At 41.5% G+C, this 18,847-nt stretch overlaps 2 protein-coding genes across 2 annotated transcripts in view; one reads left to right on the top strand and one right to left on the bottom strand.

Moving 5' to 3' along the window:
* LOC105937015 (low-density lipoprotein receptor-related protein 1) overlaps nt 1-10,954 on the top strand; it is a 130,747-nt gene extending 119,793 nt beyond the window's left edge. The window contains exons 75-90 of the mRNA XM_036151684.1: nt 3-122; nt 1,470-1,735; nt 1,833-2,014; nt 2,102-2,208; nt 2,296-2,415; nt 2,514-2,690; nt 4,377-4,517; nt 4,599-4,772; nt 4,849-5,010; nt 5,571-5,754; nt 6,994-7,101; nt 7,202-7,275; nt 7,367-7,460; nt 7,601-7,639; nt 8,187-8,331; nt 9,118-10,954. Of these exons, the coding sequence (XP_036007577.1) occupies nt 3-122; nt 1,470-1,735; nt 1,833-2,014; nt 2,102-2,208; nt 2,296-2,415; nt 2,514-2,690; nt 4,377-4,517; nt 4,599-4,772; nt 4,849-5,010; nt 5,571-5,754; nt 6,994-7,101; nt 7,202-7,275; nt 7,367-7,460; nt 7,601-7,639; nt 8,187-8,331; nt 9,118-9,258 (2,234 nt within the window). The 3' untranslated portion in view covers nt 9,259-10,954. The remainder of the gene's footprint in view (nt 1-2; nt 123-1,469; nt 1,736-1,832; nt 2,015-2,101; nt 2,209-2,295; nt 2,416-2,513; nt 2,691-4,376; nt 4,518-4,598; nt 4,773-4,848; nt 5,011-5,570; nt 5,755-6,993; nt 7,102-7,201; nt 7,276-7,366; nt 7,461-7,600; nt 7,640-8,186; nt 8,332-9,117) is intronic.
* Nucleotides 10,955-10,963: 9 nt separating this feature from the next.
* Nucleotides 10,964-18,843, bottom strand: LOC105924964. The gene is made up of 7 exons (XM_036151681.1): nt 18,826-18,843; nt 15,886-15,962; nt 14,620-14,824; nt 14,293-14,483; nt 13,082-14,215; nt 12,779-12,996; nt 10,964-11,516 (listed from the first exon to the last, which is right to left on the bottom strand). Exons 2-7 carry the CDS (start codon nt 15,946-15,948, stop codon nt 11,447-11,449), a joined length of 1,881 nt encoding a protein of 626 aa, XP_036007574.1. The 5' UTR covers nt 15,949-15,962; nt 18,826-18,843; the 3' UTR covers nt 10,964-11,446.
* Between the last annotated feature and the right edge of the window lie 4 nt (nt 18,844-18,847).

Genomic DNA, 18,847 nt, shown 5'->3' with positions numbered 1-18,847 from the left:
AGATAAGAACGAGTGCAAGCAGTTCGGAGTGTGTTCCCACATCTGCAACAACACAAAGGGCTCCCACAAGTGCAGCTGCCACAAGCATTTCAGCAGAATAAACAACACCTGCAAGGCTGATGGTGAGACTGAAATACAATCACGCATACAAGTGCATCTCAATAAATATCATGAAAATTATATTTTCTTTAAGTAATTCAAGTCAACAGTGAACGTCATTTATTCAATGTTCCTGTATAGTCTTGAAAATTTACTTTAATTAATTTCCAGGTCTTGATGAGCATAAAATAAGTATATGAAAATGTTGGATGTTAAATTTCAATTCTAAGGAACAAAAGTCAAATAAAGCCCGTTGATTGCAGTGGTTTTCCCACTGACTGACATTATTATGGCATGCTGTGCCACATCATACTTTGGTTTACACACCCATAAAAATAAAAGATATTTACAACAGTTTCCAGAACACTTTAAGTTCAAGTTGGACTGGACCTGTGGCTCTTAAATTGTACCTAAAAGGCCAAACAAAGCAGTAAAAAAATACTTTTAGGAATTTTAATAAAAGAGATAAAGGTGCCAAAAGTTACAAACTAGAGTTTAAAGAATCAGTATTTAGTCAAGGATGCCTTGACTAAATACTAAAAACTAAAATAAACTTGCAAGGCAAGTTTATTTTGTTAGGTTTGTACGTTGCTCTAAAATCTCCAGATTATGGCTTCTAGCTAAAAAAAACTCCAAAATCCAGCCTCTTACAAACAATTTAGAGTATTATCTCTGAACAGCCCCTGACATTCTCCCCAATGAGGGTAAACCACAAAAAAGTCATTGACTCTGACTTTTTGTCTGTCCTATGAAAATTTGAGAGAAAGGAAAAAGTATGGCATAATTAGATGCATACGTAAAAATGTCTTTCCTGGTAGCTCAGGAAAGACATTTGATATCTTTGGTTCAGAAGTGGTCTAACAGAAGGAAGGTGAACATTGTAGCTCATATCCTGGCTACATTTGTGTGCTGTGGCTTTTTAAAGTAACTCACTCCCCTTACTGAATACTTTGTTATATTTCTCAATTTTCTGCAAACTCTTCAACACACTTTTCTTCCCAACTCTGTAAAGGCTGTGATTATCTTTGTTTTCTGTGCACTTTTTCTCTGCCACACTTTTTCCTTCCACTAACCATTCCAATTTTATGCTTGGAAACCCTTCTTTGGGAGTAGCCAGGTTCTTTCTCCAGACATTTTGTGGCTTACCCTCCTCTGGGTGTGTTTCAATAATGATCTGCTGGACAACTAACCATGTTCATTAGCTGTAATCCATGATAATCAAAATAAACAGAAATAAACCACTTTCTGTATAATAAATCTTCACGAGATTAGAAGTTGAGAATATAAGTTAAGTTAGTGTACCTTTAAGTACCCGTTTTACTCTGTCCTCCACTACAGTGCCCTCTTTTTGTCCTTTCATGCCCTTCCAGCTCAGGGACACACGCTTTACCTCGGGGACGACAATGAAATCCGCAGCCTGGACCCCTCTGTGCCAAACTGGCGCTACGAGCTGATCTTCCAGGGAGACGCCAACGTGCGCATCGATGCCTTGGACCTGCACGTGAAGACGAATCGCCTTTACTGGACCAACTGGCACACGGGGCGCATTTCTTTCTACGACCTGCCGTCCTCGTCCTCCTCCCAAAACAGCAACCGAAACAGACGGCAGACCGATTCCCGGGTCATCAACCTCGAGGTGCTGATGGTGGAATCCCGCCTGTGTTGCACGCATTCATGCATAGGAATTGAATAAACTAATATAAAGTATTTATGCCTGTCGCCTTCCTAATTAGATTCCAGAGCTGAAGATGCCCCGTGGCATCGCTGTAGACTGGGTGGCGGGGAACTTGTACTGGACCGACTCTGGCAGAGACGTCATCGAGGTGGCACAGATGGGCGGTGGACGGCACCGCAAGACCCTGATCTCTGGCATGATCGATGAGCCCTATGCTATTGTGGTTGACCCCCAGAGAGGGTTAGTGGGAGACATTTAAAACATGAGCTGGATCAAGATTCATATGAATTGTTAATCTAGATTAACGTTTTACTTCTTACTCTTTAGGAAAATGTACTGGGCCGATTGGGGCAACCATCCAAAGATAGAGACGGCTGCTATGGACGGGACAATGAGAGAAACCCTGGTTGAAGAAAACATCCAGTGGCCAACTGGTAAAACACCCTCACACAGTTCTCTCTCCGATCATCCAGCAAACGTAACAAGGTCAAAGTCAAACCTTTCCTTATGCTGTTCTGTAGGATTGGCAGTCGACTACTTCCAAGAGCGTCTGTACTGGGCCGACGCCAAACTTTCCCTGATATGCAGCGTGAAGCTAGACGGCAGCGACGTGGTCGTGGCCGTGAACACTTTGAAAAACAGTTGAGTTGCTTTCAGTGATGCTGTATCACCTTTACGCACTTTTTTATTAGTACCAGAATTCACCTCCTGTCTGTGGTGCGTCTTTGTTCCCTAGCAGAGCTCCATCATCCGTTCAGCATCGACGTCTTCGAGGACCACATCTACGGCGTCACCTACATGAACAGTTCTGTCTTCAGGGTGGACAAGTTCGGGAAAGGACCTATTGAGAACCTGGCGAACGGGATGAACCACGGCACGGATCTGGTGTTGTACCACAGATACAAGCAACCTGATGGTGAGTGAAGGCGAGAGATAAAACAAAAAACAAAAAAAACCACAAGCTCAAGATCACCAACAACTTATGTTGGACTAACTCTGGAACCTCTAAGCTAGCTAGCTATGTATTATCTTAACCTGGTTCTCTTTAACAGCTCATGAGTTTTCAAATAGTTTTACCATAAATTTCAGGAGTTAGTCCCATGTATACCCGTAGATGCAGAGGAGGGTCATTTTTACACCGTGTAAAGTAAACAGTGCTCGTCTAGTCATTTCTATGGCAACCGTGCAGAAACAGCTGATGGTGATAAAGCCTTGCCACACAAACCTAGCAAATCTTCAGATATTATTTGTTGATTAAATCAGCAAAGTGTGATTTCCAGGATTTTTGCACAAGTGTTAGGATTAGGGTTACACCCCTGGCGACAAGTTGAAATTCCTCCAGTGTTGTGCTCGTGTATGGGAGAATAGGAAAAGCGTGTGCCGCTGCAACTACACAGGTCTTTTGTTTAGAGGTGTAATGTCTTTTGAGGTAAGAAAGTTATAGATTAGTTAGGCCGTGAGCATATGACCCAAATCACTCTCTCATAAACTGACTAATGCAGCCTACAGAGGCAACTGCGGCAACTAAAGGATAACTAATTTTACATGATAACTAATTTTACAACCAGATTGATAATGTGTAGCACTCTAGTTCTACACATTATTGATCTGGGACTGCTCTATTTGAATCTGTTTGGGTAAAGGACAGAATTTCAGCAGAACTCTCTAAGTTGATTGGATGAAGCAAATCCTGGTACCCGTCTACAAAAGGTTGGTTTTAGCCAATCACAGTTACAAATTAAAACACAAACAGCTGCTGCTATGAGAAAGCACAAGAAGGTAAGCTAGTCAAGGCACTATTTTCTGTTCTACTATCAAAGATGAAATGATGGACTCTTACAAAATAGATGTGATAGCAGCAGCTACCCGTGCGCCCTCCTGTGCTTCCTTGTTTGTATTGGTTCAGCTTTGGACTCAACCAATTTTGCTTTCCTGGCACTGGTATGCCCTGCCTTAAACCTCTATACTGCAACATGATTGGCCCGCACCGTTTTTGGTTCAGACACAAACAGTTGAAGCCGGAGCGGTACAAATACCACGAGAATTTATCTAGCAGGCAATGTTAAATTGTAAGATCATGTATAGGAAAGAAAATTAATATTTAATTTGCACTATGCGCCTTTAATGATTTAAAATGACTATAAATATATTTAGATTACCGGCTTTACTATTTTGACAGGATTAATTGTAGTTTTCTCTTTAAAAAGCTATGTGTTGCAGAGACACAATGTAAAAAGAGTGATATGAACCTGAATAATTTGCTGTGGGCTCTAAACCATAGTATTCCTGTAAGATTATTTAAAGATTAAAAAGAAGAAAAAAAGGACAGCCGATATAACAAATTTTGGCACTGCTGCAGAACACACAATGCCTTGCAAGAACACTAACACGATTTTGCAACCACAAAATTTAAATGTATGCAAGTGAGGTTTTATGTTACTTATCAACACAAAGTAGAGCTAAATATGTGACTAGCCCCCCTTAAAGGTCAGGTTTTTCAGCATAGCTCCTGACACAGAGTCAAAAGGCCCCCTCTAGCGGCTCTCAGGAGAATTATAATCTCTGTGGTCCTAGCTGTTGTCTCTCTTTATCCTTCTTCCAGTGAACAATCCCTGTGACAGGAAGAAATGTGAGTGGCTCTGTCTGCTCAGCCCCAGCGGTCCAGTCTGCACGTGTCCCAACGGACGTACCTTGGACAACGGCACCTGCGTGGAGCTGCCGACTCCCACAGTGTCTCCTCTCTGTAAGTGAGCAGCGAGCGGCACACGAGACAGGACACGCGTTTGAATGTTTCTGCTTAACTCTGAGCCTTTATCATCCACAGCTCCCCCCAGTGGTCCCTGCGACACCCAGTGCATGAACGGGGGCAGTTGCATCCTGAACGCCCGCATGCAGCCCAAGTGTCGCTGCCAGCCGAACTACAGAGGCGATCGATGTGAGATTGATCAGTGCAAGGACTACTGCAGGAATGGAGGCACATGCACACCCTCCCCCACAGGTAACATAAGGGTTTAAAGACAGGGCTTCATAAGACGCATCCCTTGCTGATGTGATAACATCTGTTCTTCTCGCAGGCTCTCCTACCTGCAGATGCCTGATGGGATTCACAGGACCCACTTGTAACCTGCACACATGTAAGAATTACTGCAAGAATGGAGGCAACTGCACTGTAAGCGCAGGAAATCAGCCCACCTGTCGCTGCCCTGCGGACTTCCTGGGTGACCAGTGCCAGTACAGTGAGTGTTCACATGGTTTCTTGATAAGGTGGTTTTTAGCAGCAGAGTTCGGTTATTAGAAGGTCTTTAGGAAATTAGAGAGGCATATTGCGATCAACCTGAAAAATATTACTTATAGGAACAATGAGCGATATTTCACCACTAGGTGGGGCTTGAGCACTGTCTGTAGCCCAAAACAAGATGTGTATCAAGCCACGCCTCTATCTAGTCAGCTCCTATTCTCATATTTGATAAGGCTAATTAAAGCTAAACAGCATCACCTTTCCGGGGAACATGTCTAGTGAAGAGGTAAATGTAAATAACCCAGAGAGATGGTGTGTAGGGTCATACCATTGTCCATCTAAAAAGATGCCAATTTTTTTAGTTATTTCCATCTAAAATAATTAAATTTCCCTTATCGCTCCTTTAGACATTCACAGAGGAAGATTTTAGAAACTAGGCAGAGAGTCGTATCACCTCCTCTTTAGCTGCAGTGCATGTCTTGTACTAATAAAGGACAGTATGTAATATAATGTGCAATTCTGAAGATTTTTAAATCTTGTGTCTGTGTGTGTGAGCAGGAAGCTGTGAAGGCCACTGCCTTAACGGCGGCACCTGCCTGCAGAGTGAGAGCGGCACTAAATTGTGCCGCTGTCAGCCCCGGTACATCGGCGCCACCTGCGAGATCGACAGGTGTCACTACTGTCGGGACGGCGAGTGCATCCCCAGGGATGGGTTTGTTACTACAGGGGACTTCACCTGTCGGTAAGAGTGCTAAGAGATAGACGCACGTTGAGCCCCTGACCTGATCTATTATCAGTCCAGCTCAAAAACAATGTAAACCTTTTATTGTGGTTACGTGCATCGATCAGTGAAACACCATGCCATCCAAGTACTACAGACATCTGATCATGATCATCATAAGTAAACTAAACAGTTACTTGCCTAAACTTGACCCCTATCTACAGTCAAAATAATAATTATGAAGTTTAACACAACAGAAATTGTAACAGAGAAGGTTGGATGAGGACTAAAGTTTATGTTGTTACTAGATACAGTGAGGAGGGGGAGGGGGGGTGTAGCCTTTCAAGCCCACTGTTAAGTACGGCAGAGGATCTGTGATGCTGTCGCTCCTCTTTCCAAGGCCTAGAGAACGATGTGTGGCATCGTGAGCTTTTTGAAATGCAAAGAGATTTTGTATAAAGATCTAGTGAACTCCAGTATCCATCCATCATTGTCATTTATTTTTTAATTTTTTTATCTGTAAAGCGCTTTACAAACCCAAAGGAGACCAAAGTGCTGTACAACTAGAAAACTATCTAGGAACTAGAAAATAAAACTAATAACATAAACAATAAAATACAAGTTTGAAAATATAAGCAATAAAAATCATCAATAAAAGGCATAGAGGAAACAAGAACTGGCACAATGGCCGTGCACAGTTTTAAAAGATGAGTTTTTAAAAGAGATTTTAAATCATCTGAAGTTCCTACTGTCCTATTTATCCCCCCCCCCCCCCCCCCCCCCCCGGGATACATAGGACAAACATCCCATTTTTATTTTATACAGACCAACTAACCTAGCATGCATGTGTTTGGACTTTCGGAGGGATCCATAGTACCCGGAGACAATCTAGGCACGCATGGGAGAACATATTGAACTCCAGGGAGAGCAATTTAAATCCAGGTTCTCCTCGCTGTAAAGCAACAGTACGGCCAACGGGCCGCCTAGCAGCTTGTTGAACCCTGCCAATAAAAGTAAAATGGGAAACCGTTGGATCTTTCAAGAAAATTATTGTAAATATATGGCAAGATTCACCAAAAACACAATCAGAAATCAAATTTATATGATTGCATGTGGAAAACAAATACTTACAAAAACAGCCTTTGTTTCTGAACCAAGTAAATGTTTTCAGATGAAAGTATGTTCGGTCTGTGGTTATTCGACCCAAATCAGTTTTCTCTCTGATTTTAGTTCCCATGTTTTGTTTTGTGTCGTCCGTAGCTGCACGGATGGCAGGAACCTGCCCACCTGCTACACGTGTGACACGAATGAGTACTGTGCGAACGGCCAGTGCTCCATCAACCCCGTCACCCACCTTCCAGAGTGCAGGTGAGGAGGACTGGTTTCCGGCAGCAGTCGTCGCTCTTCTCGTCTTCATTGTGTCATCGCAGCGGAACGATGAAAATCATTTGTTCTTGTACGTGTGCAGGTGTTCTTCTGGCTGGTCAGGGCATCGCTGTGAGTCTGTGGCCAGCGGCTCCGAAAGCACAAGCTCAAGCGGACGTAAGTCGCCGCTGGACAGCGGCGTGAGGGCTGATTTCATGAGCAGCTTCGTGGCGTGTATTTATGTGAGCGTATGCGTTTGTGTTTGCAGGCACAGCCTCCATCGTGGTGACGGTGTTGATCCTGCTGCTGCTGATTCTCCTCGCTGTCGGGGCCTTGCTGTGGTACAGGAAAAGAATGAGAGGGTCAGTAACAGTCCGACAGCCCTCACCTCCCTACGGCTCCGTTCTCTCTCCCTCCCTTCCTGAGTTTGTTTTATCTTTCTGATTTTTTTTCTTTGGGTTTCACTTTTACTCTCCTCTCTCTAATCTCTTTTGCGCCTCAGGTCTAGCCGGCCCGGAAAAACCGGCTCCAAGCGCTTGCGGTAATGGTTTGCCGGGCGTTCACGTCCTCCTACATATTTTGCTTCTCCCTGTGCCGCCCTCTGATTCTCTCTCTCCTCCCTAATCATATGTTTTGGTTGCTGCGCGGTGTTCGGTGCTGTGGTGCCATTGTCTCTGGTGTTTCTGAGCCTACAGGATCAGTTTCCGCTGAGCAGATCTATTGAAAAGATGCATTAAATAGATCTGTCTGTACCGTGGATCTAAGTCTTTAATGTTCATGTCCATCGTTGTGCTGTATCGTACTGTGGTTTGCACTGTGGCATTGTTTTCTCGTGGTTGGGGCTAGAAGAGTCCATGTAATCTAGAAAAGGGAATAGATCATTTTAGACACATTTTTGGTAAAATAATGGAGGCTCATGTCCACGCCAGCTGGGTCTGGAGCCTTTGCTACAGCTTGGTGACTTCGTGTTTGTGTCTGTGTCGTGGCTTAGCCTGGATGGTGGTTGTTTCCCTGCTTGCGCCGATTGGGCTCAAATTATATCACATCAGTAAAAACGAAGGTCTGATTGCGAAATCGATTGTGTTTAGGGCAAAGGGCTTCCAGCACCAGCGGATGACCAACGGGGCCATGAACGTTGAGATTGGAAACCCGGCTTACAAGATCTACGAAGGCGAGCCTGACGACGATGCCGGGGAGCTGCTGGACGCAGATTTCACTCTGGACCCAGACAAGGTAGATCAAACTCCCAGTCCTCAGAACATTTTCACACTTTGTCACCTCACAGCCCCAAACTTGATTGTGTTTTATGTAGTTTTTATGTGAGAGACCAACACAAAGAAGCACAAAATGTGATGTATGTGTATGGTTATGTCTCCAACAACCTTTAGACGTCTAGAAACTAACATTCTTGTCCATTCCTCTTTGCAAAAATAGGTGAAGCTTAGAGAGCATCTGTGAGCATCGATTTTCTAAGTCTTGCCACATATTTTGAAATTGCTTTAGGTCTGGACTTTGACTAGGCCATTTTGAAACACCGATATTGAAAATGTTTTGGTCCAAATATTCCATTGTGTCCCTCATTGCTTCTTTAGGGCACTTTCAATGCTGGAAAATATATTTTTTTTTGTGTGTGTGACTTTTCAGCAAACAGTTTGTGCATTTAGGCCAGAGCAGCACGTTTCCTGTGTCTCTTACATGGCTCAACTGTTTTCCTGTCAAAACGATTCCCCTACCTGAACAGTGGCTTTCTGCAGCTCCTCCAGAGTTACTGCTCGCCTCGTGGCTGCTTCTCAGATTAATGCTCTCCTTGCCCTGTCAGTAATTGGATGCATTGGATTATAGTTAGGGGCATCAAAGTAAAGTAATACAAATGCACACTGTTTAGATTTTATTTGTGAAAAATAAAAAGGAGAACCATATTTGAGACGATAACATGAAAAAGCTGAAAAAGACTTTTGCAAGGCAGTAAGTGGTGACTGTGTCTTTCCTAACTGGGATTTTTCCCCCCATGTCTTCCAGCCCACCAACTTCACAAACCCCGTCTACGCCACTCTGTACATGGGCGCCCACAACAGCCGCAACTCTCTGGCCAGCACAGACGAGAAGAAGGAGCTGCTATCGCGTGGAGACGAGGAGCCCCTCGTAGACCCCCTGGCATAGACTGTCCATCACCTTCACCGTACTCCAAAACACATCCTTCCTCTTGCCTTTTAAAGAAAAACTAAACTATACACACACACAACCACAAAAAAAACAACAAATAATCAATAAGACGTGTGAGAGAAAAATCGCTTCAAGTGTGAACACTGTATAAAATGTACAAAATGAAGGACTACTTTTGTATGTGATTGCAGTATTATATTTTGTTCTTTAGAAGATTCCTCTGGTCAAAAATAAAACTGCGAGATAGCATTTTCTATGAGAGATTTTTAATTTACACTTTGTCCCTCACCCTTTACCTAAATAGCCACTACCTCTTTGAGTAAAAAATACAAAATGAAAACAGTGAAATGGAAACCAGAAAATCAGAAGAAATGATGCTACCATTGGAGCAACTTTAATTTTTCTTTTTGTATGAATTGTATAGATGAGAAAACATTATGTTCCATTTCAACCAGTGCCAACTGTTCGTTTGTGTCGACTTTGAGCGGGAAAAGGTAAAAAACTCAAAGTTTTCTGAATCGGTACGTACAGTGATGTGGTCCTGCGGGACCGTCTGAGAACGTTCGTGTATAGCACATGTAAAATGGCAGTGCCAGGAGCCAGCTACAGTATTTTCCAGTTTTATTTTTCTCTTCCCCCTGCTTCAGAGAGCAATGTTCGTAAAACGATTGCTGTCTTCCTTGCACAGAAATGCACATTTTACGGTATTGCACGTCCTGCAGTCTCTTTACCGTGAGGCGTGAGGAAGGTGGAGCTTCAGGAGGCGTGTCGGTGTGCCCGTGCAGGACGACGGCGTTCCATATGGGTGTGACAGTCCATACTCAAGAGATTACAGGTGTTTTACACAGTTACGGTGGCCGAGTTGCAGATCCAAACGTTTGATGTACAGTAGGTGTCCTATCTGCGCCATTTAGCTCTATGTTACAAAGGTCTTCCTCCAGATGAAAAGGAAGGGTTGGAGCTTTTTGCCTGGCTTTTATTTCCCTGTGTATTTCTTTGTGACACCCCTCTGGCTCTGTGAATAAATAAATATCTTTTTTGCCTTTTTCGCAAATCAAAGTCTGTACGTTCACAGTTCTGTAACGACTCTGACGTCTGAAGTGCATTATGTCCGTTAGCGGTTCTCTTTAACCCCCCCCCCCTCCCCTGCACCCTGCTGCTGCTAACGCTGCCCCTCTGGTCCTCACGCTCGGCCTCTGGCCCCAAAATGCTGCTTCTGTCAGAAAAGCGTCAGCCATATCTTCACGCTTGGAGCGAGACGACGCAAGTCTTCGATGTGACGGCAACCGTTTTTGTTTTGTTCTTTTGCTTTGCTTACCTGTTCAGTGTTACCTGTTTAGTGTATATGTTTTTGTCTTTGGAAGAAAAAAAAAATCAAGAGAAGTACAATCAGTTTACCTAAAGAACACTTTTCCTGAATCATACATGCGTTTCCAGGACTTTATTTTGGTTTTTGGTCATTTTGGTTCTTTTTAAATCAGATATGACTCATAGCTTTTATATAGTACGCCATGCATGGAAGCTCCGACTTTCTTCTGCAAAGAGAACAATGTTTCATTCTTGCTGGAGTACTTTACAGACGAAATAAAATATTGTCATAAATAAACTTTTTAAAATTGTACAGACAACAAGCCAGTGTGCAAGTGTGTGTTTTTCTGTGAGCTGTTATAAAAATTAAAAGCAATGTCAGTGAGTCTGCATGGAGTAGTTTATTTATCAGAGAAAATATGTATGAGTAAATGTGATTATTTTACATAGCATTGGATTACATTTATATCCAAATTACATCTGTGAATCATACTGTGCATGGAAAGACAATTCCACCAAAAGGACCATTTATAACAAATTAAGTTGTGTATTTTTAGTGTTTATGTGATGTCAGACCTTAGTGATGTAACCTAAATGATTTTATCAAATGTTACTTTTTACTAAAGAGAGGTACGACATAGTATAAGGGGCGTTGTAGACCAATTTTATTTTTATCATAATACCATATTTGTGAAAATGTTTTTGTTGACAGAAATATAAAAAAAAATTGCAAATATGATAAACAAATTTCAGATTAGTGTTTTTTTTGTTTTGTTGTTTTTTTCAGAAACATACTTTTTGGACACATTATTTTTACATACATCAGAGAATAGAGAATTTCTATTAACTGTTCAAATATAAAATATAAGCTTTAAATTCACTCGATGCCTTTGGCTTTCAGCTCCTCTTTAACTCGGCTCAGGTAGTTCTTGTCAGGATATCCAAACCTGTAAAGGCAGAAGGCGAAATACATAAATATAGATTTTTTTTAGAAAGTGTGCATGCCTCTGCTACCAAGACAAATATAAATGTTAAAATGTATCCACCTTTAAAATGTGACATACATCCAAAGCAATAAGTGCTGGTTGTGTGCCTAACCTTTACTCACTGCTTTTTTGAAGAGTTGGGAGATGGGAGAGGACATTTATTCTATGCAGCCGCGTTGCTGTTATACTAGAGGTGGTTATTTTCAGGGTTGAATCTTCCTCTGTTGAGGCTACTGACTCGGACGTATGTTTGGACTCACTGCGACTCTGAAAAACCACTGCCCTCTTTCTTTTAAACTTACTAGCAGACAAACATGACAGGCTGGCTAGTTTCGTCTGGGGATTATTCCTGTAGCTTCTTCAAATTTTCTGTCAATTTCTCTGTGCCCTTCCAGACTAGTTTGTATCTTGCCCGTTCATTAGATTTGGATAAATAATGCTGTAGATGTGTTTTTCACATTTCTCCTAATATCTTTGGACAATTAGACCACTCTCTGCGAACCATGACTTTGTCTTAAAGCTATAGTTGGTGATCCTGTTCAGAAACACTTTTTGTTGTAATGGGTAAAATTGTTCTTCCATCCTGAAAGTAGTTAAATTATGTATTCACAAAAAGGAGGATAAAAAAATATCATTCTCTATGGGAGACACAGGCCTGCAAAACCTCTGACCAATCTTTGTCGTTCGGTCCGAAGGGCATTGATTTGTTAACGTTTTGTTCCTGCTCTCACCCATAGACATTATATGCTCAGCTCACCCCACTCTGTTCCTCAAGTTCCTAGGGTATCAACTTATCTATTGTTTGTCCCACATGCCAATCATTCTAACGCGCTCACCTAACACCAATGTCCATGCTGTTTCCTTCTCAGTTTCCGCTTTCTGGCTGCGGATGCGCACTTCTAGTGTTTATGTACCTGGTTAGCTTAGCGGCTAAGTTAGCAGTTAGCCGTTCGTTGTAGCTCCGTTTCTCTCACAATAAACTTTAAACATGGCTGAGATTCACAAGAAGCGAACTGCGTTCTTGTTTATGAAGAAGAGGAAGGCCTCTTTAGAAAGAAATCTGACCAGAGTGGATTTGGGAGATTTTTAAGACACAATCCCCCTGAAGAGTGGAAGAGCAAGGTAAGACCTTGGACATGCACAGTTGTTCAAAAAGGGACTTGGGGAAACTTCTGGAAACTTTCCTCTCATATATTTGAAAATATCAAACCAAAGAACCCCACCTCTCTGGTCCTCCTGTCATGGATGTCTTGTGGTGGATGTCATTCCAGGTCACTGTGTTCTCCACCCCAGTTGTCCTTGAAGTTCCGACGGTGAAGATCAGCCTTTGGTCAAAAGCTTTTTTTAGCAGTCGCAGCACTTCATTGCCCTCTATGTTGTCTGGAAGATATGCAGATCTGGTGGTTCCTGTATAGTATTGTCCAGGATTGGGATGATTTCTCTGCAAAACAGAAGGGAAAAAGTCAAGTAACTGACATCTTAATCATAAATGTTACTAATGCAGATGATAAGTGCTCAGGCTTTACCTTCTGTGTTCCACTTGGAATATTGTAGGTGATAGATATATGGCCACAGTCTGGAAATCCAGGGAGGGAGGTAGGACTTCTATTCCACGTCATTGTCCCATCAGGTTGGGTTCCTTGCACTTTACCAAAAATATCCTTGCATATAGGACAGATATTACACTTTAGCTGTTTCTTATCGGTAAAGTGGGACGAACATATGGAACATTTGTAATCTCTGTTGTCCCCTGTTGCACCCCCTCCTGCTGATTCTTCACTGTTTTGCGTTGAATGGCCGTTAAACCCAGGTCCTCTGGCGGTCTCTTCAGAACCACTGAGCCCAGAGGCACCATAAGGTGGAGGCTGGTGCCGGGATGAGGTCATAATCTTCTGGTACAGACGCAGTGGAGCTTGGACAGCATGGCTCTCCATGGCTGCGTTTCCTCCTGGTCCTTTGTAGGAAGCTTTGACATTAACTTTGCCCTCACTGATGTTGAATTCTTTAAAGTCCACATTGAACTTAGATTTGATATTTGCAAGAGAGTGTTTATTAGAAGTATTCAAGGTCTTCCAGTGGTTCTCCTCCATGGTGAGTCCTGCATCACCAAGATCATCTTTGATTGTCATCCTGATCTTCAGATTCGGATCAACATTGAACTTTTGGGACCAAGATGGCCGTTCAGACTCTCCAAAAGAGGTGCTGGATTTCTGCATTGCAGTTAAGGCGGAACTGAGAGATTTTTGACAATAATCTGGCCCACAGACGGTCATTTCCTCAGAGGACATGGTGACTAAAACCTTGTTGCTGTCCTTAATAACTTTCAGCGCATCACTCCACTGATCAGGATCTACAAACTTCAGAGGAATGACTGAGCTACGGGAATCAGGCAAGTACCTTTGGACAAGATCTGTAAACCTGCTTAGAGCTTCATCTGGTTTCCCATCTTCCCCTTTAGCATCAAATCTCACAGTAACACTTGGTGTTATGGTGACTTTAGTTTCTTTCTCTATGCGTGTGATTTCATTTTTGTAGATCTGGCTGATATACCAGTAAAGACCCAGTGGCACAACACAATCCTCAGATCTGTTTTTATCGTATTGAGGAGGGTTTCCTTCTGCAGTAAGTGGCTCCTTCTGTCCTTCAAGCTGCATCTTGTCCTGTAGAAAAAGTGGAGGAAATTACTAAATATAGAAAATAGATGGTTTATTGTAGATGTTATACATTTAATTCATACCACTGGCAAATAAGACACTGAAGGTTTGTTGTTTATGGAAGCAGCTGCAGGAGGAGTATTCACTGAAGCATCATCTGCCGTTGGTGTATCCATCTTTGATGATCCCAGGCTGATGGACAGTATGGTGACTATTTTTGTGCCATCTTTCTCCATCAGTGTTTCCCCTTTCAATTTCAGAAGCTCATTCACAGCTTGAAAATCAAAACACATGAAACAGGTTGATGTTCCAAAAGTTTTCAAATCCATCATTATGATGTTTAGAGTTTTATAACATTACAGATCATCAGGGGTTTTGGAAAATGCCCACATTCAACAGTTATACCACACCTGGAGGAGGTTTAATCTTTATCACAACATTCCCGTCTGCCTGGGGCTCTCCAACTGAGCAGTTAACCAAAATTTTCTTATTGTTGAACCATCTTTGAAGAGATTTGAGCAGTAGCACCCTTGGTTTCTTGGGTTTCTTGGATTCGAGCCACTTTAACGAGAGTGTTAGAGCGACCTCATGTTGGTGCTTTGGCGAAGCCTCAACCTGAAGAATAAATGGAATCATATCATCTCACAAACCCTGAGAAACCTACGGTCCCATGTACAAATATTTATAACTCAAACCTTTTTCAGGTTACAATCAGAAAACCTCAGTGTTTTTATTGACCTTGTGTGTTAGATAAACGTCCACCACGTCACATGACATCATGACATCACATGACATCAGATCAAAGCGGATTAGAATGACCCAATCAAAGTCAATACCTAAATATAATTAAGATTTTGTGGCAAGACTTAAAATTGATATTCACAGGAGCTTTTTCATCCACCTTAAGCTGTGTCACTTGAAGAGTGAGCAAAGGTTCATTCTCTAGATCTACAGAGCTGGTGAAGGCAAACCCAAAGCACTGACCCTTGACGGGTTGAATACAAATGCCAATCACACTTTGCTGATTTTTATTTGTAAAAAACAAAAATAAGGCAAAAATATCATTTCATCACAATCACACAGTAATTTGTGTTCTTCAATAATTTAAAATGCTAAGAAACATTGAAATCTTTTTTTTTAATATGACAAAATGTTTAAATATTTTTAAGGGGTATGAAATTATTTACAAGGCTTTGTAGTAGTTATCAATGAAATCAGTCTGACAATAAAATATCTTTTTAAAAGTTGCTATTGATTCTTGGTATCATAATGTCTCACTTGTCAACATATTTTATACTGAAAGATGTTTATTTACTTATACCTAATTAAATTATATAGCAGTGTTTCCTTACTCCCTGTCCTGCTTTTCTGGTCAATTCCTATTAACATATGTGTCTGTTCTCTCCCTGCAGGCATACCTTCAGTGTGCTTCCTTCAGCTTCAGTCTCCGCCATAAGGATTCTATCTAACCGTCTAAATAAGGAATGTCCAAGCTTTTTTCACATGGGCCAAAATCAAGTTATATTTAACCATGCGCCAGAAATACTTTTTTTCATCTCTGATCTAAATAATATCTGACTTCTGGGTTGGACTTTGAGAAGCATTGACTGGATTTTACATAATTTACCCAGGCAGCGGGTAAAACAACCTTGACACATATTAGTACAAGAGCACACCTGAGGTTGGGGATCCGGGGTGTCCACATCCATGGGCTGAACGTCCTGGTTGTTGTCTGACATTGTGACAATTCCCCCTTCAAAACAAGACGAACAATAACAAGTCAGTAAAACCAAATTACCAATAACCCCCCTCTTTTCAGTGGTTGCGCACAGGGTGAGGAGAAATGAGAAGGTTTTCCCTGCGGAAGTCCAGAAAAACTGAAAAGCGACAACATTGATATTAAGGACCACTATGAACACAGTGGGTCAAACTGAAAGTTATTTTTATTATTTTCAAACCATGAACCACGCCTGAAGGGTAAAAAAAATTAAGAAGGACACTTCAGTTTTCTCTACCAGGACGCGCTGTATCAGATCTGTGGATTTTTCGGTCTCTCATTTCACACTGAAAGCTGTTATGTTTTGTCTCTGAAGTTTCCATCCAGCCACCTGATGCAGTACAAAGCAGCGACTGTCTGCCTTTCCCCGCTGCCGGCCCGTCTTGCTACTCAGAGGTAGGAAGATGGCCAAAATATTAGGTTCTTTTTAAAAGAGAAGGTACACGCCTAATGGTATGTCCGCCTCTTGAGCAGTGGCGGACATACCATTAGGCAAAACTAGGTGGTTACCTAGGGTCCCATAAACCTCCTCATCCACATATGGTTAATATAGTTATTACTTATTAGCGCATATCAATTATGTTTTTGATTAAATTGCTTTCGCTAAAATTCCATAAGAATGCTTATTGTAATATGTGTGTCTCAGGATTCTGGACCCAGGAAGACAGCAAAACATATGAAAGCAAACGGCGCCAAGAGACAAGACAAGAAGAGAAGAGAGAGAAGAGCAAAGCGGACTTGCAGTTTTTCTGATCCTAAAAAGGCAGAAGGACTGTTCAGTTCAGAGCCGTCGGCCTGCTTCGTTCATTAGTCGAATGAGGTTACAATAGCGGACCCGGCTTATTTCAGAGTCCCCGTGAAGCCAAGGAGACGGTGCACCGTGCACCAACTGGTGTTGCACACAGTATTGTGTGGAGCGGCACAAGTCAGGTTGAACTTAGCTGTAAAACCTTAATGCTGACTATGAATGGTCTGATTGTGAGCTGATTGTAATCACTTATATTCACCCAGCAAGACGTGAAATGAGCATCACCAAGGTCATCAGGACCAGAGAACCATAGGACTTTCACCTGAGCTACAGGTAAATCTAAAAGCTCTGGCTATGTTAGAAAGCATTGGGAAACCTCTCTGGGAGCTTCCAGCTGGATTCATGATGAGAAAATTATCTGGTCCTTAGATCCATATTATAGAAATAATTTGGAGAAATAAAGTTTGATCAATTTAGCTCCATGGTCCTGAGTTCAGAGAAAGTTAAACATTTATTCCTGAAGCAGCTAAACAAATTAGAAGGTCCTTCAGACCAACACATTGTTTCACATTCCTGCAGCAAGTCCAATTCTACTTATAAACGGGTAAAAGTGTTGCAAAATATAACAAATCTACTGATGCCAGTAGGACAGTGTAAAAGTCAGCCTGCCATTGTCATATTTAACATGCAGCTCTGGGTTGTTTAAATATGCAGTATTAATAAGAAAAAAATCACCACAAATGTACCATTAATTAGTTAACTGTTTTATCTTTCTGTACAATACATGTAATATATGATATTATATAAAAGTAAATATGAATTATTAATACTGATAACAGGACAGAGGATGAGATTCCAGGAAAACTTCAAGATGAGGCTCTGTGTTACATTTTAAAGTTCAAATGTTTTCCCCCACAGGACGTAAAGATGCACCAATTGCTCACATACTCAGTGGAGAACAACTGTGTTGTAAAATGTTTTATTATTTTCAGAAATGAAAATAGTTTCTTCTTCAGTGGAATCAAGGGCTGGAAAGATGCAGTAAAACAGCACAAGTCCGTGAAAGAATAAAAATATTTAGGGATTAAATTTTAACCAAATGTTAAAAAAAATCATAATTAAATAAATGCATATTTAGGATCTTACCATTAGATTACAATGTGAGACACTAAACATTAATGCTGTTTCTGGGGTTCTCTGAGTTTAAGAAAAAATTTTATTCAGACGGAGCAGAAATTTATATCAAGTTTTTTTCTGAGTATCTTAAACTGGCATTATCTCCTAAAATATTGTTAATCAATCTTAGACTTTGTGTTTCTTAATCCTACAACTACTTTTAAGAATGTAAACCAAGTAAAATGACTTTAAAACTTTTTTCTTGATTCGCAGTAATTTACGACAAAGTTTATATGGCTGAAACAAAATTTATTACAATGAATATTTTTTCTATATCAAAATATGAAAGATATAGTCCATATCTTTTCTGAAACGAGGAGAGACAGAGGCATATTTAACCACTTTAGCTCCCCTTAATTCTTGAAGGAGCTGAAAGCCACGCCTCATAGACAGTGCAGCAGTGTTGCTGACTTAGGCACATCAAACATTTTATATTGTGCACCTGCTTGTTGGTTGACAGCTCCCTCCAGATTAATGTATAATTAAGGTATCAATAAAATGTATTATTGAATGCTGTAGGCCCGCGTCTCTGATGCTTTAGCTGTACAGATCAGGGAAGGACTACAGGAAAATTATACACTACTGTCTGAGTCTCAGTATTGCAGCCTGAAGCCCTACACTGTAGGCCTACAGAATCTTTCACACTCAGGACAGACCTGGAGGGGGGCCCTTAACAAAGGTTTGCCCCAAAATGGCTAAGTCCGCCCCTACTTTTGAGTAAAAGTTTATGTTGTTGCTCTGCTCCACTTTCGGTTATAGGTGCAGAAACGAAAAGTTGGACCAAGACATTCCTCTACGCCTCTGTCTAAATGTTTTCACAAAACCTTTGACTCGACACTATTCCCTGAAAATTATCAACATGTCCAACGTAACTGCAGTCAAAAGATATGATTTCAATCCGTGTGGCGTATTTACCGTCTGGTCGATGTTTTCGGCA

Source organism: Fundulus heteroclitus, chromosome 20, assembly GCF_011125445.2.
Source record: "Fundulus heteroclitus isolate FHET01 chromosome 20, MU-UCD_Fhet_4.1, whole genome shotgun sequence".
Lineage (NCBI taxonomy): Eukaryota > Metazoa > Chordata > Actinopteri > Cyprinodontiformes > Fundulidae > Fundulus > Fundulus heteroclitus.
Note: the sequence above shows the minus strand (reverse complement) of the source record. Positions and strands in the feature narration are given on the sequence as shown.